This window comes from Corticium candelabrum, chromosome 1 (genome assembly GCF_963422355.1).
Source record: "Corticium candelabrum chromosome 1, ooCorCand1.1, whole genome shotgun sequence".
Classification (NCBI taxonomy): Eukaryota; Metazoa; Porifera; class Homoscleromorpha; order Homosclerophorida; family Plakinidae; genus Corticium; species Corticium candelabrum.
In genome coordinates this window covers 14,172,446-14,195,742 of record NC_085085.1, presented here as the reverse complement: position 1 = coordinate 14,195,742, position 23,297 = coordinate 14,172,446, and the positions used below count along the sequence as shown (strand labels likewise).

The window sequence follows — 23,297 nt, the reverse complement described above, 5'->3', positions numbered from 1 at the left end:
CCTAACGCGCGTTACCGTTTCAGTCACGTTAGGGCATGTCGAGGTTCTTTCGTCACGCTGGAAGCGCTTCGGAAAGTTCGTCTGCGAGTAGCGACGACGAAGATGTGACAGCTGTGCGGACAACTCTTCCTCAGAGGTAAGCTAAGCGAAGGCGAGTTCCCAATTGAATAGAGGTTTGCATTGTAAGTAGTAGAGAGTTATGTAATGCGCTTTTACTGTTCAGAGGAGCTATCTATTTGAGCGATGAAGAAGAAGACGTGAAGAGAGTAGTGAAAAGCCAGAAAGACAAACGGTGAGGCAAAGATTTGATAGAAATGAAAATTTGGGTAGCAAAACTCATGAAATTGCAATATGCTGACTGTGCGGTACAGTGGACTACAGTGTACGTTGATTTTAACTAAGCTGAGAGGGCAGTAAGGTGTTATTGATGAGAGATCAGTGTTGCTAATGTACGTACGTATAGATATAGTACTTACAAGCTGCAATCTAGAAAATATTTAGTGGGGGATCCATGATTTTGTAAAAGGAGTCTAAAGAATAAAACTTCGTTTTTGTGGTAAAAGCTTATTAATATTAACTAATTGATAGTTAAGTACATACAGCAGAGAGTCAACTGAAAAACCTAGAGAAACACCAAGTTTGGGTACCCAAGCAGTGCCGTCAAATACACACAACTTGCGGTATTGATTATACGGAATTGCTAAGAACACCCTGGATCTGCTGCTGCAATCATTAGCCAATGGGTGGCATTGTTTTGGACCATCAATTGGGAGATTCCAGTAAAGTTAGAGATTGGTACACGTAGATGCTCAGAAACTTCCTATAGACAGGCACTTGGCACTGATGTCTTGAGTGAGTGATTTAGAGGATAATGGGAATGATAACATAAATGATATTTCATGTGTTTGATCACTTACCAATCATTGGTAACACTAACCTACGTTGGCCTTGTACTGGAGACAACAATGTAATGTGGGAATTCAGGTTCAGAAGACAGTCACAAATCTAGTTTCTGGATAGCAATATGAATGTATTAGAAATGTACGTTTGGTAATGTGTTACAGATATGATGAGTTGGTTGAGATGACAAGGGCAATTCGGAACAGTCGAAAGATCAATGATGTTGCAAAAGTCACTCAAGGTTACTAAACTAGTGTTTATGTGTCTCACCTTTGTGTGCCTGCCTGTCCATCTGTTAGTCCGAATTTGGCTAACAACAGGCAGAGCTGGTGGTAACAGTTATAAAGTGGCAGCCTTGTATGTCCAAAGACTGATATTAGTAGCTCACAACCTATCTTTGCATAATGAGTATGTTGTAGTGAACACAGGTTAAGAGGCTTTTTCATTGTTTTTTTTGCATGTGATTAGCACTTAGGACTTAACCTGCTGTGAGGAAATCACATCAGAACTGTAACAAATTTTCTGAGTGAATGCGATGGCTTTCTAACTTTAGGTATTAGCGACCGTTTTACTACTAGTTTAGTATCAGAATAATGTCACCAGATTGCAGCACATCTAATGTGTGCTGGTGGTCACCTGTGATTATCTGTCAACAGCACTTGATGAGATTACACGTTACCACAGCTTTTCGTGCAGCATCGATATGTGAGTGTAGTTTGTACAGTAGCTGTTGTGAAGGTGTTTTCATCTCTTTCTTTGTGAGTTCATAATTTGCAGTGTTTGATGAATTTTCTAGAAGACAGAGGTGGCAGTGCTTGGTGGGTGGGTTAACCAGAGGTATAAGGCATGGGGTATTAGACGTGTGTGTGTGTGTGTGTGTGTGTGTGTGTGTGTGTGTGTGTGTGTGTGTGTGTGTGTGTGTGTGTGTGTGTGTGTGTAGTGTGTGTAATGTCTCCTGACACCCAAACTACAACTTGACTTTGCATTCTGCAAACTGCATGCTCGTTGTCTAGCAAAAACACAACCGAGGGTACAAACCCTGGAGTCATGCGTGGTCTGTCGGATTGTTAGTGGATTTTCCTGGACAAAACCCTGGAGTGTTTGTTTGCTGCACAAACGTTGATGTTTAGCCCTAATTAGCCTAGCATTTGTACCATGTTACACTGGATGTACAGTACTACAGCTTAGTTAATCAGTGTTGTCTTGTACTAGTTAGTCTGTTGTTTGAGACAATTCTTGCAGGACAGTGAATTTCTTTTAGGATTTGACAATCTATGTCGAGCCTTTCATAATTTTAAAACAAAAGGAAAGAGTGTTATTCAAGAAGATACATCTAATCCTCGAATTTTTATCAAGGCTTTGGCAGAACTGGAAGACTTTGTCCAAGAGGTTAGTGACAAATAACACCTTGACCAATACAGGTGATCTCATGTATCTTGCTATTACAGATGTGGGAAAGCAGAAAGAAACTGAGCAAAAACAATGCTAAAGTAAGTCAAAAAACTAATCTCTGAAATGTCTCAGTGAATAGTTGCTTGTGTTGGTATTAGGCATTGCCTCCATTGAAACAAAGGTTACGGAAATACAACAAGGACTTTGAGGAAGATATAGCAGCCTATCGAAAGGTCTAAGAAGTGTTATGACTTTGGTAGACAACAAATAGAGGTTTAGTATTATAGAACCCAGAGAGTGAGCCAAGTGGATCTGAATCAGAACAAGATGCTGCGAAGAAAGAACAAAGTGAACAGGACGAGGAGTCTGACGAGCCAGCAAAGCCAACAGACGAACCAGCTGCAAAGCAATTACAGAAAGTAAAGAGAGAGGTAAAATGATTGCTTCTGTATCATTGTTCAACATTGATATCTCCACTCTGGTGTGGAACTTAGTTATCAGTATGGTATATTGAATGATCTATGAATTGACAGATTACAGAAATGTATAGATCTTGTCCAGCTGTAGTTGTGCCATATTTGATGCCATAAACACGTAGTTTGAGTTAAGTTTATACTGTCGTATCATCATGTTTAGAGTGACTCTGAATCAGACAGTGAGAAATGGCTAAGCAGCTCAGACTCAGAGACTGAAGAAGAAACGGAAGGTCGCGTACTACAAACACTGACTCATACATTTTTCCTCAAGTTAGTTCAGCTGTGTCTGTTGTCTTAAAGGCTAATATAGTATAATATTGCATTTTTACTAGAAATCAAAGTGAGAGAACAACGAGCAAGAAACGGGAACGAAAAGTTCATGTTGCTGGTGTTAAAGATGAGGAAGATGAAGATGACAAATCATGGAAGATTGTGCCTCCAGCTGATTCTAAGAAAGTAATCATGCAATATGGTGCTCGAAATACAGTTTCAAATACATGCCTGGACATGACGTTTAACAAATTTGGGTTGGACATTTATTGACTACATAATTGTGATGCCAAGTCTCACCAATAAAATTGAAAAGTATGATGCAGTAATTTATCGTGAATTACCCACAACTTTTTCAAGATAATTGTAAGTAGTAAAACAGGTACAACATGTCAATGGTGTCATGTTTTAATCTCTTCTACTGAAAATTATTGATCTAGGTTGGTTGTTAGTAGTCTCCCATAAGTGTCATAGTCTTACCTTATATGAGTGGCCGTACATGTGTAGTTGTGAACTGTTTCTCTACTGTTTTTGTTGAAACATTTTGTTAAATGTTATTATAAATTTTGGAAGGAAGGGCAGCATTGTTTACAGGCATTGTATGTTTGGTCATTGTGTCAAGCACTGCTGTACTTGTCTAGTGTTATTGATTGGTGTTAATTAAGAAATTTTGATGATTTTTTTATTCAAGGACAAGGCTTTGTTTGCCAAAGATGCAGAGATCACCCATGCTGTTGTTATAGAGAAAATGAATGAGCTGGTATCAGAGCGTGGAAGAAGAGTAAGTTTGATTCTTAATGCATTGAAAGTGATGTCTTCTACAGATGATTTTGGTAGGGAACAGACAGATTGTTGTTGTCTGAACAGTTGCAGTTGGTGAGGCAAAGAGCTGATCAAGAACAGCTCGGTATGAGTCGCTAAGTGTCATAAAATTGCAGTAGTGTAATAATAATAATAATATTGAAGACAAGCGTATGTTGTCTCATTACTAGCATTCAACAGATTTGTGACTTCTTGAAATTTTTACATGTTGTGTACCATGCAGCTAAGGGGTTAACTATTGCTGTGTGGTCTTGTTATAGGTCCAGCTTTGTCGATCAAGCTTCTTATTCACTCTATTATTTGCATATTTGACTACAATGTCAAAGTCCAGGCTTCCATGGAAACAGAGACATGGCAATTGTGAGTTTGGTATTGATGAGTAGAGTGTAGGTAGGCAGACAGATGGTGAACAATTGCACATTGATCAATAGACAGAGAGGCAAACAAACATACATACGATATAAGTACAGTATGGATGCACTAATTAGTTTCTATTACGTTGACAATTTACTGTTCTATTTTGTGTCAGATGTCTTGGTAAAGTTGAAGAACTGCTAAAGGTATTGATCAGCAATCAGGACATTCAGCTGAATGATAATATTCCTGAGGAGTCTGAAAATATTGCAGTAAACAGTCACAAACTCGAACCACATCTTGTACAGATTGTCATGTTCAGTGTTTAGGAACTTGATGAGCCCTTACTAGTAAAAGCAAGTTATGTGGTGCTACTAGAGAGGCTTGATGATGAGTTTGTGCGCATTCTACAAAATACTGATGCCCATTCGACCGACTACATAGACCGGCTAACCGATGAACCTCATGTAGTTCGAATTCTAGAAGACGGAAAGTCGTATATTGAAACGAAGGGAACAACTGAAGAAATGTGTCGTATTTACTTGAGAGTGATAGAACACTTGTACTACAAGGTGTTGTTGTGTTTTAGATAGAAGTCATGTATGTGTAAATTTTGTAGTCACCGTTGGTGTTGCTAGGTTGATAAACTCTCATTACATTCTGATGATCGAGTTGATGTGGATGCTAGTACTACAGTCGTGCAGTCATCAGACTCTGCAGACTGTCATCGTGTGATGATGGATAGTTTATGTAGATTCATCTATTCTAAAGACACGACTGATCGGATACGAACACGTGCTCTTCTTTGTAATGTTTATCACTTGGCATTACACGGCCACTGGTATGATGCTCGTGATTTGATTATGATGAGTCACCTTCAAGAGTCCATTCAGCATTCTGATGTGCCTACACAGGTCAGTGTTGATCAAATATTACTACGGTAGTAGGTTTAATATTGGTGACTGTTACAAGTGTGTGTTTGTTAGGTGTTGTACAATAGAACAATTGTTCAGCTTGGACTATGTGCTTTTCGAAAGGGTTTGATTAAAGATGCTCATAATACTTTGCAAGATATTCAATCAAGTGGAAAAGCTAAGGAGCTTCTGGCACAGGTAGGGTACATGCATGGTAGGGTACCTGCATGGCATGTAAGGTGCCTGACAGTTTGTCACTGTTGTTGTTGCCATGTTGTTAGGGTCTGATGTCTCAGAAGTTTTCGGATCGAACGCCCGAGCAGGAAAAAGTTGAGAAACGACGTCAGATTCCTTTCCACATGCACATCAACTTGGAACTGTTGGAGTGTGTGTACCTCACTTGTGCAATGCTTCTTGAGATACCCAACATGGCTTGTAAGCTGGTCATGTAGTTGTGATGTGAATATCACGTATATGTTATGTTTTTTGTTGCTGTCTAGCTCATGTTTTTGATTATAAGAAGCGCATGATTAGTAAATCATTTCATTATGTATTGAGAGTTTCTGAACGAAGTCCACTTGTCGGTTTGTCTATTTATGATACTGGCTCAGTCTAGCTGTTACAGATTATAGACAACTTTCATTATTAGGTCCACCTGAAAGCATGCGTGAGCATGTTGTTGCTGCTGCCACTGCTATGAGAACAGGCGATTGGCAGGCTTGTAGAGACTATATGCTTGACGTAAAGGTGGGACTTTGCTATCGTGTGGTAACTGAGCTTGTACTGACTGATTGCTTGAAGGTATGGAATCTATTCCTGAACCCAGAGAAGACCAAGGAAATGCTAACAAGGCAAGAATACCACACGTACATGTTTAGGTTTGCAGTTTATTCTTATTTGATATTTTTGTAGAAAAATTCAAGAAGAGAGCTTGAGAACTTATATCTTCACGTACAGCAGTGTTTACGATTCACTGAGGTAATTGACCGTGGTGTACAAATGATAGCTGGATCAGTATTAGCCTTGTACACAAGCCTTTGTGAGCTGACACAAAGAAGGATGCTTGGTACATGTTGTTTTTGCATGCACTCATATTACCCTGAATTGAAGAATACATGCACACATGGTGAACTTCCGTCTGGAACTTCGAGTTGTTTGAACCAGTGCAGTAATAGTGATGCAGCAGGTGACGTAAGTGGTTCTGTTTTTGATATGGCAGTCCAGTAGGCTCTTGGTAAACTTCAGTTTTCTAATTGTAGAGCTGAAGGAGCAGCAGCATTTAGTTCTACAGCAAGTGTACAATGAGAAAGATGTGTTTGTCTGGTTACCGATCACAACAAGATATGGAAAAATTGTTGTTCATTTAACTACTGCCATTTCTTGTTTGACTACAAGGTTGAAAATGTGATGTAAAGGCGTATGCTTATTACAAATTGCTGCCACAAACCATGAGGTGAACTTTAGCTAAATCATCTTTAAAATTGGATTGAATCTTTGTAAATACTGAACACAGAAATTGTCCTGTCTTCCATATTCCTTTACATATGGTACTGATTTGATCACTGCTTCAATCACCTTGAATTTCCAGGCAACATCAGCGTGTTACCCTCATGTATGGTACTTACATGTAAATGTGTACACCAGATCCTTTTTTGGTCCGCACACAAGGGCTTGGGTATGAGGCTAAAATGATCATTGGCATTGATTTGCTACAGTTTGTCAACTTTGTCTGAAATGTTTGAGTTGCCACCTCCTGTTGTTCACCGTATTTTGAGCAAAATGATGATCAGTGAGGAACTGCAGGTACCTGTTAGCAAATGTTTCTCGACTGTGCAGTTGTTAGTTTAGATTGTATTTAGGCATCTTGGGATGAACCAACACAGTCGGTCACTCTGCATCATGCTGAGCCAACTTGTCTTCAAAGTCTTGCTTTACAGCTTGCTGACAAGGTGCCATAACAAAAGTAGTTGAAGTGCCGGTTTCAATAACAGTTGTGATTTGTTGCAGGTTGGTTCATTAGTTGAGAACAATGAACGAATTATGGATAATCGGTACGGTGGATATTGGTTCAAGCAGACATGGCAGGGACAACAGCAGAGTGGACAGTCATCTCAAATGACTAGTGGACGCTCTAGAGCTGCAGTGCATAGCCAGAATTAGACGGTTTAAGCGTTTCACTATTATAAATGTTTTTATTGATGGCTAGGCGTAGTGTTGTCTCATCAGTATGTTTGCTGTCAATATGAAGTGCTAAGATTTGAGATCGAGAGTGAAGATTGATTCAGTGACATGCTATTAATTACTTTAACTGAAGGGATTTTTAGGATATATGGAATCTAAAACAATAAGAGACCTGGGTCTAGATCTAGTATAATTACAGCGGCAGTATATAACTGCTGGCTAATTGATGGTCTTTCTTACTGGAACACTTTTTTGGACAGACAGACATCAAAGATTAATTAATTAAAGGGTGTGTCTTCAATATAAAGTGAAGTTATCGTCCCTCAAAACTATTGATTAAATTGACATGTGAACATCTACGATAAAGTGTCCTGTCTAGGAAAGTTGTAATTTTTAAAATCATCTGAGAGGCTAGATAAGGAAATGAGAATGCCTATTAGGAAGACGCATGCGCAACAATCAATTTTGTCCGATGAGCGTATGTTGCGTCGTCTCGAATATTCCTGCTTCGTTTCATTCCGCTGATCTGCGTTCGTTTTTTTCTCATTTTACAGAGAGTAAGAGTTTTCACTGTTTTCATTACAAACACAGACCAGAGATACGACAAAAGGTTAGTTTCACTTCAGAAAACTCAACAGACGACACGACCGCTCAGGAACGAGGTGACGTGCTTTGTGGGGAGCAGACTAAGTCATGCTGTTGTGTAATAAAAGTAGATGAGAGCCAGACAAAAGAACTATTGCGTGTGTATGATGGGAAACACTGGGTGGACAGGAAAGGAACGTATCTTCGCAACAAAGTGAAGATATCACGGCTTAGACTGATAGACGATGCAAACACGGACGATGATGTGTCGGCGTCTGGAGGAGATGTAACTCTAAAATCATCTGATTGTGAGAGACTGCCGGAATTGAACCCTCCTGCCAATCTGATGCCACAGGGCAATGTTGGAACTCCAACTTCGTATTTTCTTGCTCTCATTCAAGCCTGTCGTTTTCCTCCTAAGCTAATTGGACATTTGGGATTGGTGTTTAGCAAGAGTAAACGTAGGAAATATGGTGCTGTTCCGTTAGATTACAGCAAGCTTGATGCCCAAGTTGGTGGTCATTGTGAAGATGAAGATAAGGGTGATGGTAGTGATGCCCTAGATACTCACTTTTCAGACAGTCAATCTTCTCCTCTTGATTTATTAAACTGTCGGACAGCACACGGTCATCTCATTAGGGATGATGTTGTAGATTTCAAGCTACAGGGTGAAAAGTCGGTTGATGAAAACGACATGAAGGTTTGATGTTAATATGACACAATAACAATCACTTGTTGTGAGATTTGTAATGCTAGGATGATGTGATTATTGGTGAAGACAGTGATGGTGATGCTGAGGAATGGGACAGACATGAAGCACTTTATGATGATGTCGACACTCAGGTCTTAAAGTTCATCTCATGAAGTCAAGAGTTGTCTGCTGATTGCTTTACTTTTCAGGGTCGTAGCAAAGAACGATTATATGAAGAAGAGATTGAATTAAAGTGGGAGAAGGGAGGAAGCGGATTAGTTTTTTATACCGATGCTGCTTATTGGGATCAACTCGAAGGAGGTAGTGAGACAAACATTGCTGTCAATAAATTTTTATTATATCAAACAATTTTTAGCTAACATCTTAGGTCAAAGTAGCTTGAAATTAAACAAAAATGTGGGTTGTTTGCAAATGATCAGAATCATTAGGTACAATAGCAGAGTTTATTGTTATATTTATTGAAGAGACATGTGTTTTGACTAGTTGAGTCATTCTATATCTATAATCACACATCTTAATTAAGAGTCTGGAAATTTTGCGATTTCAACTGTAGCAAGTAGTGAATGATAACTAAGTTTGCAAATGATTTTTCTGTTTTATGCTTTTCAGACTTTGATGAAAAGACAAGTGATGACTGGGATGTGGACATGAGCGTCTACTATGAACCAGGCATTGTTCACAACAATTATTAATACCATTTGTTTGATGACATAGACTGGTGTGATTAAGGTGCCGGTGACAAGGACTCTAGAGACTTCGTACAAATGAGATATGAGACAAGACAGAGACAGGGAAAGAACTTGCCTGATTGGCATGGTATTGGAGGCTTTGAAAAACATACCAAGGTGTGGTAATTTGGAATCACAGTCTTTCCAATGGCATATATCAATTGTCTTTGTTTTGCAGGGCTTCGGCGGACGAGTGATGAGAAGTCAGGGCTGGGAAGAAGGGCAAGGATTAGGGCGACAATCTAGAGGTATTGCAACACCACTGGAAGCTGATGGGCAACTTCCTCGTAACAAGAAAGGTTTAGGGTATGTTCACCATCAAGTATAGTCTGTGGCTTTACTAACCGTTTATTAGTTATCAGGGTGAGAAGCTGGATCGAATGCAGGGTCGAAAGCGTCACCGAGCCGAGGGTGGAGTGTTTCTGTCTACCATTTATGACCACAAAGATGATCCAGACTCACTGTTGAGATTACGCGGTCCAGCAGCTTTGAAATATCGGAAATCCTTTAACTTCAAGTCAAGAAAAACAATAGAGTCAGGCTCTCAATAAACAATATAATATGTATTTTTATATATACAGTATAGATACAGTTTGATACAATTTTTAATACAGTATAGAATATTGCAGACTACATGTGGTAAAATAGAAGTACAATGTATCTCTTATTGGTTTCCCTCGTGATGTGCATGTAGAACGAGTGGTTCTATCCTCTCAACAAGTCTCTTTGTTTCCTCTTCGCATCGCTTCATATTCTGCAGCCTCTCTTGTAGATATTGCTGCCACACATAAATCATATAAAATACTGCACCATCTGCTCGAGTGATTCTTATTACTTTGCGACGAGTGTCTGCTCTGGCTTGTTTCTCGAACAGCTGCTGTCTTGTTATTATCACTTCTCTTTCATTTGCTGTGTACCAATGGCTTCGTCCACTATCCCGTGCTTTCTTCAACTTTATGTCTTCCAATGCCTGTATGTAGAAATCGTATCTCATATCTCTGACTAAGTAAAAAATGATGTGAGGAGAGACCTGCCGTCTGCTTTCAGCTTGGCGTTGTTTATCATTGATGTGCACTACATCGCCTTTGACAGAGACGCTGTCTGGTAAAAACCAGGGGCTTTTTTCAGCTCTACACGCTTTTATCATTTTATCTCTTAGCTTTTCCTAATTATAAAAGATGGCTATATTAATTAGTTATGGCAATTAGTTAATTAATTGTGATTACTAGTACTGTACTTACTTCTCTACGAAGATGTACTTTTTCTTGTTTTTCTTCTAAACTCTGTTTTGTCAAAGCAGCCAAAGCATGCAGCTGGGCTATAGGTAGTTGAGCCTGCCGTTTCTTCTCTTGCAGTACAGCCTGCAGTGTGATCATGATCATTCAATCAAATATAGTACATAATTTAATTAATTAGTGAAATGTTTTAGCGAATCATTTGCCTCTCGTCTGATGGCTGCACGCTGTTGTTTCTTTATTAGTTTGTGTATCATGGCGGCCGTGTCTGCTCGGTCATCACTGTCGATCGGTTTCAGTCTCGCTCTCATTCTGGCTGGCAGAGCAGTCGAGAGCGGAGTGGTGGAAAGAACGTTGCTGGACAGACTAACGTCATACGCTATCGATCTGTTACTGCCCGTGCATATGCCGTTAGATTGATTAAGATGGTCATCTGCTTCATCCATCTCTGACATCAGTGTGCACGTGCGGCCACTGGATTGTCGTTTTGTTGCTGCCGAAGATGTTATTGTGAGCGAATCGTCTGGGAAGTCAATGTCGTTTGAAGATTGCGAACCTGTGATCATGTCACGTAAATTCAAAAAGTTACGCCTGCTGATTTGGCGACGTCCCGGATAACCATTTGTTAGCCGACATACGGGTGCACACCATTTGTGCACGTGCTCAATGGCGAGACGCAAAGTCCATCGCATAAGGTTTTTCGACTACGTCCCCCAAGCTATCCAGTGCCTGGCAATCGATGGCAAGGAAACGGATCACTATGTGCGTTTGGCTGTATCTCGCGCTGACGCTTCCATCGAACTGTGGAGTGGCGAAGCGAGAGCCGGCAGGTCTGCACGAATGAGTTGGTATCAGGAGCTCGTGATACCGGGAACAGAAGGAGAGTCTGTCGAAACTCTGACTTGGTGTGGAGGAAGGTTGTATTCAGCTGGTCTTAATGGTCAGATTGTAGAATGGAATTTGCTTACGTTGGTGCCTAAGGTACGTACGTCTGTTTATTTGGATAAATGTCTATCTGCCTGCCTGCCTGCCTCCCTGCCTGTCTGCTTGCCTGCTTGTCTTTCTGTCTGTTTCTTGTTTGTCTGTTTTTTGTTTGTCTGTTTGTTTGCCTGTTTTAGTTTATTAATTAAGTAAATATGAGTGAGCACAATGAACAGTTTGTATAGATTGGTATGAGAATTGTTGTTTTGTGTATAGCATGTATACGACTCATATGGTGGTGCTGTGTGGACAATGGAATTTGATAAAAAGCAAAGACATCTTGCAGCTGGATGTGAAGATGGCACAGTTCGGCTGTTCAACGTCGATCAAGGCAATTTACAATATGCTGGCTGCTTTAGTCCACAAGAGAGTCGAATTCTATCATTGTCGTGGCATCCTACTGGAGACCATATTGTAACTGGAGGTGCTAATAGTCAGATACAAAAATGGAGTGTTTCAGAAGGTCGTATAGTTCTCAGGATTTCATTAGATCAGTTCAAGGAAAAGAGCACTCTGGTATGGGCTATTGCTTGCTTATCCGATGAAACAATCATCAGTGGAGATTCTACAGGCAAAGTGCAAGTATGGAATGGACGATTTGGAACTTTGAGACAGTCGTTTCAACTACACACCGCTGACGTGTTGGCGTTGGTTGTAGGAAGTGCAGAGGACATCGTATATGCGTCTGGAGTCGACAACAAAGTTGTGCAACTGCAACTAGTCAAACGATTACGAAAAGAAGACTATGTATGGGTGAATGCAAACTCTGTGCGTTGCCATACACATGATGTGAGAGCAATTGTGCTGTTTGAAACAACATTGATATCCGGTGGGGTTGACACAAATTTGATGTTGCACGATCTTGAGAGAGGATTTAGCAGAGATACGTCGATGCTGGTGCCTCCATTTCCTCGATGCAGTCGCGTTTCGTTAGCCACCGACGCTCATTTGGTTCTCTTTCAATACAGCCAGCATCTTCACATCTGGTCGCTCGGTCAGGAAATAGAGAACGAGCACACAGACACCACAGAATCAACATGTGATCCGGATGACTTTGAAGTGTTAGCTGCAGCACCAAAAGAGATTGGCATTCCACATTCTATGAATACGAGTAGTGGGAAATTGAAGGTGGAAACCGAACCTGCATTGCTGCTCGAAATTTGTTCATCCAGTCATCATCACATTTTGTCCAGCTCAATCTCTGCATGTGGTAAGTTTGTCGCATTCAGTGACACACGTAAGAGTAGGATATTGCATCTGTCCAATATGTCCAAGAAGTCCTCAAGGAAGAAGAAGCATCTACCAAAGGCAACACCGATCTCTTCAGATCTACACCATCATCTTCCTCCTGCTCATCGTTTGGCTTTCATCCCTGATTCTAACCAGCTTGTTTTAGTAGATACTAGTGCATTAGTTCACGTGGTAAAGATCACTGATGAGCACGTCTCTATTCAATTTACCTTCTCTGAGCATGCCAAGCCATTGGATGGAATTGTTGTTCCGGTAGACGTTCTTCAAGTGAGCCGGTGTGGCCGATATGCAGCAACTGGCGATTTATCAAAGCGTATTCACGTGTTTGACTTGCAACTGCTTTCCTGCATTTCCACATTACCGGTCGGGCAGTCTACTCACACGGCCATTGCGTTTCAGCCACAGAGCACGACATTAGCCATTTGCTCCAGTAATAAACACATTCAGATGTTTGATTTTATAAAAGGCCGATTTACCGAGTGGTCAAGAGAAGCAGCCAGTAATGGTCTACCTCGTCAGTGGGTACATCATGCAGCTAAAGTTCATGGTATTTGCTTTGATGCTGAAAAACCATCAAAAATGGTCTTGTGGGGTCACTCTACATTCTGCACTATTGATGTCAATGAAATCATTTCAAAGACCAAGTCTAGAAGGTTTATAGCAGAGAATGAGGGGAAATCGGCTGCAAAAAGAAAGAAGTTCAATGAAGTTTCTGCGACTGAAGCTTTCCTGAAGATGTCTAGGTTATTTCATAATGCCATGTTTTTTAGTTACTTTGGTGTTGGCAATGCTGTAGTAGTCGAGCGACCGTGGCATTCTATTTTACAGAAACTGCCGCCTGCTCTGTTTAGGGTTCGCTATGGAACCTGAATGGATTTCATGTGTATGACTGTTGTCTTAGTGGTTTTCTAATACTATATTTGTTTGATTGAAATTATTTGCAATGGTCGAAATTGTGAAGAAGGTTAATTATAGGATACATTCGGCCACAATCAGTTTGCTAGCGTTTCCCGCTGGATGACTGATAGGGTCTGGCCACGCGAGACTGGAGTTTTGTACACGTGACATACTCTAGATACGCATGTCTGATGGGCTCCAACACATCTTACTGTCCACATTCTACTGATGCTTTGCAGTACGATGGAAATTCATTATGTTTAGCCGTGTCGTTACAATACATACCTCAAGTGCTGTTTCTGCTGCTGTCAATACCAACATTTCTCTATCTGCACCGCAAAGTGCCATCAACCAGAATTCTGCATCTTCCCCTCCATGCAGTACGCTGGACGCTCATACTAGCTCTCCTTCTTGCCTTGTTGGCCGAGAGTGGTCAAACACTGATGGTAAATCTGCAATTGTATGGTGGAGATGCGGCTCCTGTGGGTTTCTATCTTCCTCTCTTCACGAACTTCGTTCTAGTGATTGTTTCTTACTTTGTCGCTTACGCTGTGGAAACGAGAGAGCGGCCTTGCTTTCTTATGGTGCTCGTGCTGACGTGGACTTGCAGTTGTGCGACGAGAGCGGTCTTGATTCATGAATACAGAAGTTGGCCTGACAGTCTGAAAGACGACGTCAGACCAACGACGTGTTATGTTGTCATGACGTTCTACGTATTGTTGCTTTTCGCTGACAGCTACGTCGTCATTGTAAGATAATTGTAAGACTGGTGTTAGTTACCATTTGTCTTTTCTTCTTCTTTCAGTTTGAAGTTTCATTAATTTTAAATCATTCTGACGTGCAATTCCTGTTTATGGCTGAAGTTATGTTTTCAGTTGTGGCACAGAGTGTTTCATTCAACTGATTATAATTTTCACAGAACAATTGGTGTCAATGATCGACATGACATACCTGGACTGCAATTTATATCATTGATAGATGTATATGACCTTATACCACTTTAGGATTCTAGTGAGGAAGGCAGTTTTGGTTAGAATCATTATTACACTGTGGTTAGATAGGCAAAAATTATGTTATGTTATAAGGTCCATAGTTCAATGTTTGCCTGCTTATATGGACACACAAATGGTTTGCACTGATCAAACTTGTTTCAAAACATTAATCTTTTGTCTGTCATTTTCATAATATTATTGAGGGTTGAATAAAAAATACAAGATAAGCTTCTGTAAAGGTTATATGTATAATGTCACATTGTGTGTACAGTCATGTGTTTTGCAGCCATAACCGTAGAATGGTTGATATCAATATCTAAATTCATGACTTTTAATCGAGCATTTTTTAATACTAATACTACCTCGGACAAACTTTTTATAGACAGTTACTTGTATGATAATCAACATCTTTAGTTTTACACGGTTTAGTTCTAGTCTTTCGTAGTAATGTTACAATGTGATGATGCGTGTCACATGTACAGGTTAGTTGGATAAGATCAAATAAATCAAGCTACGATGTATCTGCACCTGCAGAGAAGAATGAGAATGACGATGAGGCAAATATGGTGTTCAGACATGCTTATGCAAATTTGTTCTCGAAGATGAGCTACTGGTGGTTTGGTACACAAATTTTGCAAGTTGGATACAAGAAACCATTGCAGCAATCAGATCTTGGTCCGATACCAAAGGTTTGTGTGCTCAAGTTTGTAGTGGTAAACGTTTGTTGTTGGCTGCTTTTTTACTTTATTTGTATTGGTAGATAGATTCTTCTGATGTTGCATACAGAGTGTTTAAGGCTGCATGGCAGAAAGAAGTGGTATGCTCATTGCAATCTGAATGGTTTATGAAATATGCGTATTCTAAATTTGGTGTGTGTGTTGTGTGTGTGTGTGTGTGTGTGTGTGTGTGTGTGTGTGTGTGTGTGTGTGTGTGTGTGTGTGTGTGTGTGTGTGTGTGTGTGTCTAGGCTCAAGCTCAGATTGGTCAGAGGGAGCCATCTATGGGCCGTGCACTTGCAAGGACGCTATGGAAAACAACTGCATTTAGTGGACTACTGCTGGCAATAGGATATGCATTAAAGTTTTATGGTCCTCTTGCTATTGGTCTCATTGTCCAATATGCTGAAGACTACAAAGATGACAAATTGCGACCTAATGTAGGAATTTGGTAGTCTTGTTGTGCATCGATTGTAATGTTTGCTGCATGTTGTTAGTACACAGACGACCTAACTTTACAAGAGTTCTTCTCTAATGGATATGTGGTCGCCGTCATGTTTCTGTTGACAACTGTGGCATTTAGTGTGTTTACACAATATCATCATTTGATCATGTTTCGGGTCGGTGTGTTCATGCAAACTGGAATTCGAGTAATAATGTTGTCGTATCGGATGTTGTGGTTGATAATTGGACATATGATCAGGCAATGGTATATGAGAAATCTCTAAGACTAGCAAACTGGTCTGGTGGACAGTCAGGTTTGACAACAGGTTTGCTCATTAATCACATGTCAAGCGACACAGAAAGTTTTCCACCTATGGGGTTTCTTGTCAATCAGGTGTGGGCAATACCACTGCTGGTATGGAGATCAGATCTGGACAATATCAATGTTTTATTTAATTTTTGTCATGCAGGTGGTGGCCTCTATTATTATTCTTGTATTTGTCCTGGGATGGTCTGCATTGATTGCGTGTGTTGTAATGTTAGCAATGATACCGATTCAAGGGAAAATTGCAGCAATTTTGTCTCGATATCAACAAGACAATCTGGTATAGTTTTTTGGGGGCAAGAAGGTTGATTTATATATAACAGACTTGATTGTTAACTGTAGAAATTGAGTGATGAAAGGTTGAAGAAAGTCAATGAATTGCTGCAGGTTGTAGTGTGTGTGTGTGTGTGTGTGTGTGTGTGTGTGTGTGTGTGTGTGTGTGTGTGCATGTGTGCATGTGTGCGTGTGTGCGTGTGTGTGTGTGTGTGTGTGTGTGTGTGTGTGTGTGTGTGTGTGTGTGTGTGTGTGTGTAAGGCAATATAAGGAAAGACAGACAAACAGACACTCAGAAAGACAGATAGTGCAATATTAATTAAGGCATCCCCCACATGACTAACTCCTCACTTTATAGACACCAAGCACTAATGTTCACAAAGACTTAGAATACATAATTTTTCCAGCCCTTGAGCTTATATCACTTAGACATCACATTCAAAGTCTATTTGCTTTGATTATGATGGACTAGTGCTTGACGGAATGTCTTTAACAATCTGATAACTTTTGTTTCCCAGCAGCTAAAACAGTGAACATAGAGGTGAGAAGTTAGTGAATCACTATTTGGTAAATTTTTGTAATTAAGGTGCTGTCATGTTGCGTTTGTGTTTATTCACTGTTTGAGGCTCAACTTGAAACAGTGTGGATACACTATTTGTGCACGAGACATCAATTTGTGTTTTGAGAGCAACGCACTCTAAAGTGATAACACTGAATTAAGTTTTATCAACTGGGAGTTGATTTGGAAAGACTGCAAATAGCAGCAGGGTTGTCAGACTAACAGATGAAAAGACTTTTACTGTTTTTATCAACAAGGGCAGTGGATGACAACTTGTTGGAGTTTTCGTAATTTTAATTAGCTGTAACTTTTGAAATGCTTTTGGCATAATTGCAGTAGACAAACACTGTGTGGTTAAAGATGCATCAGGCAGAGTGTAACTGCTTCTATGTATGTCTTGACAAATGGATAGACACTGAACAGCATGTTCATTTCAAGAAAGTGACGACGAGAAGTTGGTATAGAACAGGTTAGTCTATTAACGTTTTTGAGGTAGTTAGTCTGTTTGTTAGTAAAGCACAGAGTAGAGGCTTTGCTGGACAAATAGAGAGGCGAGTCTTTGACAAAGAGTGCATATAGCTGACAAACAGATGACAGATGGACAAAAGATAGACATGGGAGTTAGATAGACACACTACGACAGATGATGAGATGCACAAAGTATGGGCAGGTGCTTGGACATGAGGTCTAAGTTTGTTAGGTCAAGCTGGTAGAGAGGACACATAGTCTTGTGGAGGCATGACCAGTTGTTCTATAAGAATTTAAACTAAGTTAATTGTATTAATTTACAGGGCATGAAACTGCTGAAGCTTTATGCATGGGAAGAGTCATTTCGGAAAGCTGTAGAGGTTGTGCGACAATCTGAACTGAAAGTGCTTCTTAAGCTGACATTGCTTCGTGGAATGATTTGTAAGCATTTTGGTAGACGTGTACTGCTTGTTGCTGTTGTGTGAAAAATTATTTGGTTAGTGTTTATTACCAATGTGACTCCAGTGTTGATCACTTTGGTGGTAAGAATGTATATACGTGAGTATGCTGTATTGGTTTTGTCAATCATTTTTGTGTCAGGCATTTGGTATGTACACCGTTTTGTCAGATGATCCATTGACTGCTGGCAAGGCATTTACAGCACTAGCTTTGTTTAATTTGATGCGATCTCCAATGCTTCTGCTGCCTTTCTTGATTAACATAATGGTCACATCGCATGTCAGTCTGAAACGACTAAACAAATTTTTTTGTGCAAGAGAACTGAAGCAACCACTAAAAGGTCAGTCTCTGAGTCGCTTGAAGTTAGAAGCAGTGGAGAGCAGAAACTTACCTGATGGATTGGATGCAGAAGTAAGTCTACTAATTGAGTAGATTTAATAAATGTAGAATGAATATTCATGTTGGTTTTTTAGATCACAAATGGCACTTTTTGTTGGGAAGAAGAAAATCAGCAACAGCCGACACTTAGTGACATTAACATTTCAATTCCCCAAGGTCTTACTTACTTCATGAGTCTAAGAGTTTAATTATTTGCTTATTGGTTTGTTTGTCAGGCAAGTTGACCATGGTTGTTGGTCGTGTTGGTTCTGGCAAGTCTTCGTTATTATCTGCACTTCTTGGTGAAATGTCTGTATTGTCAGGAGCAGTAACTTGGAGAGAGTATGTGTCTGACTATTCTGTTACAAACCCTTTGTCACTTGTTCCCTATCTGGCATTTTATAGCCAAAATGTTGCTATTGCATATGGATCTCAGAAAGCATGGCTACTGAATGACTCACTGAAACAAAACATTTTGTTTGGCAAAGACCTGGATAATGAAAAGTACAGTAGAATCAGAAACTGTTGTGTTGGATGAAAGCAGTGTGTTTTGTTTTGTACAGATACTCAGCTGTACTAGAGGCTTGCGCTCTAAATCCTGATCTAGAGGTGCTTCCTGCTGGCGATGATACAGAGATTGGAGAAAAAGTGACATTTCTTTTATTGTTCTTGATGTATAATTATTAGCTGTTTGCTTAACAGGGTATTAATCTAAGTGGTGGTCAGAAGCAAAGGGTTAGCGTAGCTCGAGCTATCTACTCTAACTCAAGAGTTGTACTTTTGGTCAGGGTGTTATTGTGGTTGTTGTATGGAATGTGCTATGTTGACATGTATCTTATGCTTACATCCTAGGATGATCCATTGTCTGCAGTTGATGTTCATGTTGCAGAACAGATGTTTGAGAAGGGTATTGTTGAACTGTTGCTGAAGCAAGGAAGGACTGTTGTACTAGCTACACATCATCTTCGCTATCTCAATCAAGCAGACGTGGTAAGGCACACACAGAACTAGATAGTGACCGTCTGCAGATTGGTTATTGGTTAGTCTTAAATGGACTGTAGATTGTAGTCATGGAACATGGTCGTGTGTCACACTGTGGCACATACAACGAAATCTGTGAGAGAGATGCTAAAATGCGTCGTGTATTCCAATATTGCAACAGCTTAGAGGATGATGGTGATGATAATGATGACGATAATGATCAACAGCCAGTGGAGGAGAATAATGATGTGACTGCATTTCAGCATCAAATCAGTCGTGAAAGTGTTCGAAGTAGTCGAAGTGGTCGTAGTCAGCATAACACAGACCAAAAGTCACTTGCATCACAATGGAAAGGTGAGATTTGTCAGTAATTAGTAAAGAAATGAAAAGAGATGATGGCAATGGAATGTGACACAAAAACGGAATATCATAGAATGTCTACAAATGGTCGAATGTTACTGGACATGGAAGTTATCACTGTAGGGATCTTTAAACTTGTATGTTAGTTGAGTTTATGTAAACACTTGAGCATTCTTATTCATTGTCATTTCTCTACTTTCGTCAAAATTTGCGTAGTTGATGTAATTATTGTTACTGAACTAGGCAAGTGGAGAAACCTTTGGCAAACAAAGTAGCAACACAGTCGTGTGCTGACTGTGATTTCTTCTGGTTAGAAAAATATTAATTGAAATGCATTTAAAATAGTACTAATTAGCTTGGTATATAGTGCTGCACATAAAGTTGGAAGACAGCCAGCTGTTTGCTTCTAGAAGCTTACATTGATTATAGTAATCGTTTCTATTGGTGTGCGTATATACTGTTTACTGTTGATTGTAGGAAAGAAAGATGGTGAGTTGATGAGTAAAGAAGAACGCGAAATAGGATCTGTCAGTTTTCGTGTCTATTTACGTTACTTTGGTTCATATGGTCTTCCACTGCTTCTCCTTGTTGTTTGTACTGCTGTCGTGATTGAAACATTACAAGCTGGAACAGACTTTTGGCTCTCAAATTGGTCAACTGCAAATAGTAGCGATCCTACTGAGGTTTTCTTGCTAATTAGTTCAACAGATTTGTACTGATTGTTTATGATTTTAGAAGGGAACAAACTACTATATAGGAGGCTACAGTATCCTGTCATCACTAACAGTACTGGCTGGCTTATTATTTTCTTTGGCATTTGCCTTTGCTACCATTAGAGCATCAAGGAATATACATGCAGCAATGCTCAACAGAATTGTGCTCGCTCCTGTTAGATTTTTTGAAACCACACCAGTTGGCCGTATTCTTAATCGTTTCTCATCTGATACGCGAGCCATGGACTTGGTATGGTACATGTACTCTTGTCTAAGAGATGCTTGCTGATTGATTGAGGAGAGGTTGTTTGTAGATGCTTCCTGTCATTTCTCAGCTCTGCGCTGAGGCAGTTATGCAAGTTATTACAGCATTCATTGTTATAGCTGTTGTCACTCCTTTCTTCTTGCTGGCTGGAGGTCCTGTCTTTATTGTATTTTATATTGTTCAATACTACTTTAGACGATCTCAGAGAGAGATTCAGAGGACTGTGAGTGTCACACGCTCACCAATTTATGCCAATTTTTCAGAGATGCTTAGTGGTCTGTCAACAATACGAGCTTATCGGTAAAAGAGGTGCTAATTATGTTGTAAAAAGTGCTGATGTTTTTGTCTGATCAGTCGGCAGGTTGATTTCAGAAGGAAAGTTCGAAGGGAGATTAATGACCATGCCTCAGCAGTGCTTTCTCTTCAGACTGGTAATCGATGGTTGGGAGTACGTTTGGTAAGATAGTCTTTGTGTGCTGGGGAGATTTCTGGTTGTATGCTGTGCCTGCTGCAGGAGTTCCTCGGTGGTATTGTCGTGTTATTTGCTGCCTTGTCATCTCTGTCCGCTGCGCTTTCTGGGACCATAGGAGCTGGCCTTGTTGGTTTAGCTGTGGCATACTCGTTAAAGGTAAATGCATCTGCACTATCGCCACAGGCATGTTGTACTGTGACAGAGTGTGTGGATTGTCCGTGTATTTGTATTAGATTGTTCTTGTTCTCAACTGGCTGATTCGACATGTTACGGATGTAGAAATTAACATGAATGCGGTGGAACGTATCAACTATTACTCTAGAATTGACATAGAACCACAGCCATCTTTAGGTTAGGTCACTATTTTGTTCACATGAATGTATGTAAGATGCAAGTCTACTGTGAACATGGGCAGAAGACATGCAGCTCCCAATAGATTGGCCTGCTAGGGGAGCAATTGAGATCAGAAATTTGGAAGTGCGGTATTCCAAAGGCCTTGATCCTGCTCTGCATGGTGTTACTGCATCTGTTAATTCTGGTGAAAAGGTACAGGAATATGCTGTGTATGATAGTTGGTGCTTTCTGCTAGCTATTACGTTGTAGGTGGGGATTTGTGGTCGGACTGGTAGTGGCAAGTCATCCATGATGCTGGCACTGTTCAGAATTATCGAGATATGCAGAGGTTAGCAATGACTGTGTGCGCGTTGTCTTTATTCTGCAGTATGACATTGTTGAAGGTGATATTGCAATTGATGGCATAAATATCTCTCAAATTGCACTACAGAAACTTCGATCTCGATTGGCTATAATTCCCCAGGATCCTGTTTTGTTTGCTGGCTCTGTCAGGTTAGTCTGGTCTTTATGTCATGGGTGTCATGACTAGAGTCAAACAACCGGTACGTTGACTGCTGTAGGTATAACCTTGATCCATTAGACCATCACGGGGAAAAGGAGCTGTGGGAGTCTCTAGAAGTTGCTCAGCTACACAGTGTGGTTTCTAAACTAGACAAGGGTCTTGGTATTGTTAATTAATTGATTAGTATGGACGTCTTGATTGACTTATGACCCGTGTGTTTTGTAGACAGTGAAGTAAGTGAAGGTGGTGATAACTTCAGTGTTGGCCAAAGACAGGTCAGATGCATTCTAGTAACTATAATGGCAAATACTATCTAATGGTACATTCTTGTTTTATACACTGAAGCTGTTTTGTTTGGCTCGTGCTTTTCTGAGAAAAACTCAGATCTTAGTTATGGATGAGGCAACAGCATCTGTTGATGTTGAGACGGTAAGACCTATTTAACTGTTAATAATAATAGAACATTTTCTTAACTCTAATTGTACGTATGTACAGGATGCTATCATACAGAAGGTGATTAGAAGTGTGTTTGCTGAACGGACCGTTCTTACAATTGCTGTATGTAGCTTCATCTTTAACTTAAACTTTTACATCGTAGTGTATTGTGCTGTATTGTCTTGTAGCATCGAGTAGCAACCATTCTTGATTCTGACCGAATCCTTGTGCTCGACAATGGTAAAGTGGTAGAAAATGATTCTCCACGTAATCTACTTTCAAAGTCAAATGGTATTTTTGCATCATTGGTGCATTCAAACAAATGACTTAGTGAAAGGTGTCTCCAACTAGTCATATATGTATTTGTCTGTGGTGGACACTCTTACTATTAATTAGGCTATATTGTCATTATATATATATAGGTGTGACACAATAAAGTACAGGATCAACAGACTTGCTTAGGTAGTGTGTCAGAAATGTCAAACACAGGGTGTATACACATAATGCGTATGCACATGTACGTAGCAATGTATGAGGTTTTAGAGATATTTTTAAACAGTTAAGTGTTTTTATATTGTTAAATAGTTGTGATTAAATGGTAGTTTAGACACAAGGTGAATAGTAAATCTTACAATATTGTTTTTACTGTTTACATTTAATCTTAGTGCAGAAAAGATGATGATGTATGTATAGCATTGCAAACCACTTTGTACTTACACGTTATAGTAATTTTAGTTGATTAATTAATGAACTTCGACAGTTCATGTTTTAGTTTAACTTGCCATGTGTAGAACTTGCTGTTGCAAGGAAACTACCGTTTGTTATTTGACTTCTCTGCTTATTTCATGTTTCAGTTGTGTATAGCTTGGAAATCCTGAAATTTTATTGTAAGGTAAGGCTGAAG

General features: G+C 39.9%; 5 protein-coding genes across 8 annotated transcripts; 4 read left to right on the top strand and 1 right to left on the bottom strand.

Annotated features, from left to right (window-relative positions):
- The first annotated feature begins 14 nt into the window (after window positions 1-14).
- LOC134186091 (eukaryotic translation initiation factor 3 subunit C-like) lies at window positions 15-7,395 on the top strand. 2 transcript variants are annotated; one of them, XM_062654019.1, is made up of 24 exons: window positions 15-136; window positions 224-292; window positions 1,065-1,141; window positions 2,162-2,289; window positions 2,349-2,390; window positions 2,451-2,525; window positions 2,580-2,723; window positions 2,929-3,038; window positions 3,101-3,224; window positions 3,730-3,819; window positions 3,876-3,945; window positions 4,121-4,220; window positions 4,390-4,486; window positions 4,544-4,786; window positions 4,853-5,128; window positions 5,201-5,326; window positions 5,410-5,563; window positions 5,629-5,712; window positions 5,778-5,875; window positions 5,930-5,979; window positions 6,041-6,106; window positions 6,844-6,931; window positions 6,988-7,077; window positions 7,136-7,395. In XM_062654019.1, exons 1-24 carry the CDS (start codon window positions 36-38, stop codon window positions 7,286-7,288), a joined length of 2,655 nt encoding a protein of 884 aa, XP_062510003.1. In that variant the 5' UTR covers window positions 15-35; the 3' UTR covers window positions 7,289-7,395. The 2 variants fall into 2 exon arrangements, with proteins under 2 accessions (XP_062510003.1, XP_062509995.1); XM_062654011.1 differs by having other exon boundaries at window positions 5,778-5,979.
- Window positions 7,396-7,775: 380 nt separating this feature from the next.
- On the top strand, window positions 7,776-9,888 carry LOC134192488 (G patch domain-containing protein 3-like). The gene is made up of 7 exons (XM_062661230.1): window positions 7,776-8,594; window positions 8,651-8,737; window positions 8,795-8,906; window positions 9,216-9,275; window positions 9,336-9,451; window positions 9,513-9,640; window positions 9,690-9,888. The coding sequence occupies exons 1-7, from the start codon at window positions 7,782-7,784 to the stop codon at window positions 9,883-9,885; spliced, it is 1,512 nt and encodes a 503-aa protein (XP_062517214.1). The 5' UTR covers window positions 7,776-7,781; the 3' UTR covers window positions 9,886-9,888.
- An 82-nt stretch (window positions 9,889-9,970) lies between these two features.
- LOC134192499 (uncharacterized) lies at window positions 9,971-11,159 on the bottom strand. The gene is made up of 5 exons (XM_062661240.1): window positions 10,776-11,159; window positions 10,576-10,695; window positions 10,365-10,499; window positions 10,170-10,304; window positions 9,971-10,112 (listed from the first exon to the last, which is right to left on the bottom strand). Exons 1-5 carry the CDS (start codon window positions 11,133-11,135, stop codon window positions 9,999-10,001), a joined length of 864 nt encoding a protein of 287 aa, XP_062517224.1. The 5' UTR covers window positions 11,136-11,159; the 3' UTR covers window positions 9,971-9,998.
- Window positions 11,160-11,235: 76 nt separating this feature from the next.
- On the top strand, window positions 11,236-13,767 carry LOC134182248 (U3 small nucleolar RNA-associated protein 4 homolog). The gene is made up of 2 exons (XM_062649637.1): window positions 11,236-11,550; window positions 11,767-13,767. The coding sequence occupies exons 1-2, from the start codon at window positions 11,236-11,238 to the stop codon at window positions 13,669-13,671; spliced, it is 2,220 nt and encodes a 739-aa protein (XP_062505621.1). The 3' UTR covers window positions 13,672-13,767.
- Window positions 13,768-13,900: 133 nt separating this feature from the next.
- LOC134185483 (ATP-binding cassette sub-family C member 9-like) lies at window positions 13,901-22,846 on the top strand. 3 transcript variants are annotated; one of them, XM_062653289.1, is made up of 33 exons: window positions 13,901-14,144; window positions 14,221-14,447; window positions 15,173-15,379; window positions 15,451-15,507; window positions 15,657-15,845; window positions 15,903-16,055; window positions 16,109-16,264; window positions 16,320-16,454; window positions 16,517-16,561; window positions 17,798-17,915; window positions 17,976-18,016; window positions 18,075-18,344; window positions 18,407-18,488; window positions 18,548-18,653; window positions 18,717-18,815; window positions 18,875-18,959; window positions 19,014-19,094; window positions 19,164-19,301; window positions 19,373-19,646; window positions 20,130-20,335; window positions 20,388-20,615; window positions 20,680-20,930; window positions 20,985-21,087; window positions 21,145-21,258; window positions 21,336-21,453; window positions 21,518-21,648; window positions 21,706-21,784; window positions 21,840-21,948; window positions 22,017-22,120; window positions 22,184-22,233; window positions 22,304-22,387; window positions 22,454-22,516; window positions 22,582-22,846. In XM_062653289.1, the coding sequence occupies exons 1-33, from the start codon at window positions 13,955-13,957 to the stop codon at window positions 22,717-22,719; spliced, it is 4,431 nt and encodes a 1,476-aa protein (XP_062509273.1). In that variant the 5' UTR covers window positions 13,901-13,954; the 3' UTR covers window positions 22,720-22,846. The 3 variants fall into 3 exon arrangements, with proteins under 3 accessions (XP_062509273.1, XP_062509265.1, XP_062509281.1); XM_062653281.1 differs by having other exon boundaries at window positions 18,548-18,815; XM_062653297.1 differs by lacking the exon at window positions 13,901-14,144 and having other exon boundaries at window positions 14,414-14,458; window positions 18,548-18,815.
- Window positions 22,847-23,297: the final 451 nt, after the last annotated feature.

Excerpts from the sequence above, each read along its gene's own strand:
- LOC134186091 (XM_062654011.1), top strand. The coding sequence starts at position 36 with ATGTCGAGGTTCTTTCGTCACGCTGGAAGCGCTTCGGAAAGTTCGTCT. Across the intron at positions 5,713-5,777 it reads TGAACGAAGTCCACTTGTCG|GTCCACCTGAAAGCATGCGT; the intron begins GTTTGTCTATTT and ends TTTCATTATTAG. Across the intron at positions 5,980-6,040 it reads ACCAAGGAAATGCTAACAAG|AAAAATTCAAGAAGAGAGCT; the intron begins GCAAGAATACCA and ends ATATTTTTGTAG.
- LOC134192488 (XM_062661230.1), top strand. The coding sequence starts at position 7,782 with ATGAGCGTATGTTGCGTCGTCTCGAATATTCCTGCTTCGTTTCATTCC. Across the intron at positions 8,907-9,215 it reads TTGGGATCAACTCGAAGGAG|ACTTTGATGAAAAGACAAGT; the intron begins GTAGTGAGACAA and ends TATGCTTTTCAG. Across the intron at positions 9,276-9,335 it reads GAGCGTCTACTATGAACCAG|GTGCCGGTGACAAGGACTCT; the intron begins GCATTGTTCACA and ends GGTGTGATTAAG.
- LOC134192499 (XM_062661240.1), bottom strand. The coding sequence starts at position 11,135 with ATGATCACAGGTTCGCAATCTTCAAACGACATTGACTTCCCAGACGAT. Across the intron at positions 10,696-10,775 it reads GTGCAGCCATCAGACGAGAG|GCTGTACTGCAAGAGAAGAA; the intron begins GCAAATGATTCG and ends ATCACACTGCAG. Across the intron at positions 10,113-10,169 it reads GAGCAGACACTCGTCGCAAA|CAATATCTACAAGAGAGGCT; the intron begins GTAATAAGAATC and ends TATGTGTGGCAG.
- LOC134182248 (XM_062649637.1), top strand. The coding sequence starts at position 11,236 with ATGGCGAGACGCAAAGTCCATCGCATAAGGTTTTTCGACTACGTCCCC. Across the intron at positions 11,551-11,766 it reads TGCTTACGTTGGTGCCTAAG|CATGTATACGACTCATATGG; the intron begins GTACGTACGTCT and ends TTTTGTGTATAG.
- LOC134185483 (XM_062653281.1), top strand. The coding sequence starts at position 13,955 with ATGTTTAGCCGTGTCGTTACAATACATACCTCAAGTGCTGTTTCTGCT. Across the intron at positions 18,816-18,874 it reads AAAGACCTGGATAATGAAAA|ATACTCAGCTGTACTAGAGG; the intron begins GTACAGTAGAAT and ends TGTTTTGTACAG. Across the intron at positions 21,949-22,016 it reads TTGTTTGCTGGCTCTGTCAG|GTATAACCTTGATCCATTAG; the intron begins GTTAGTCTGGTC and ends TGACTGCTGTAG.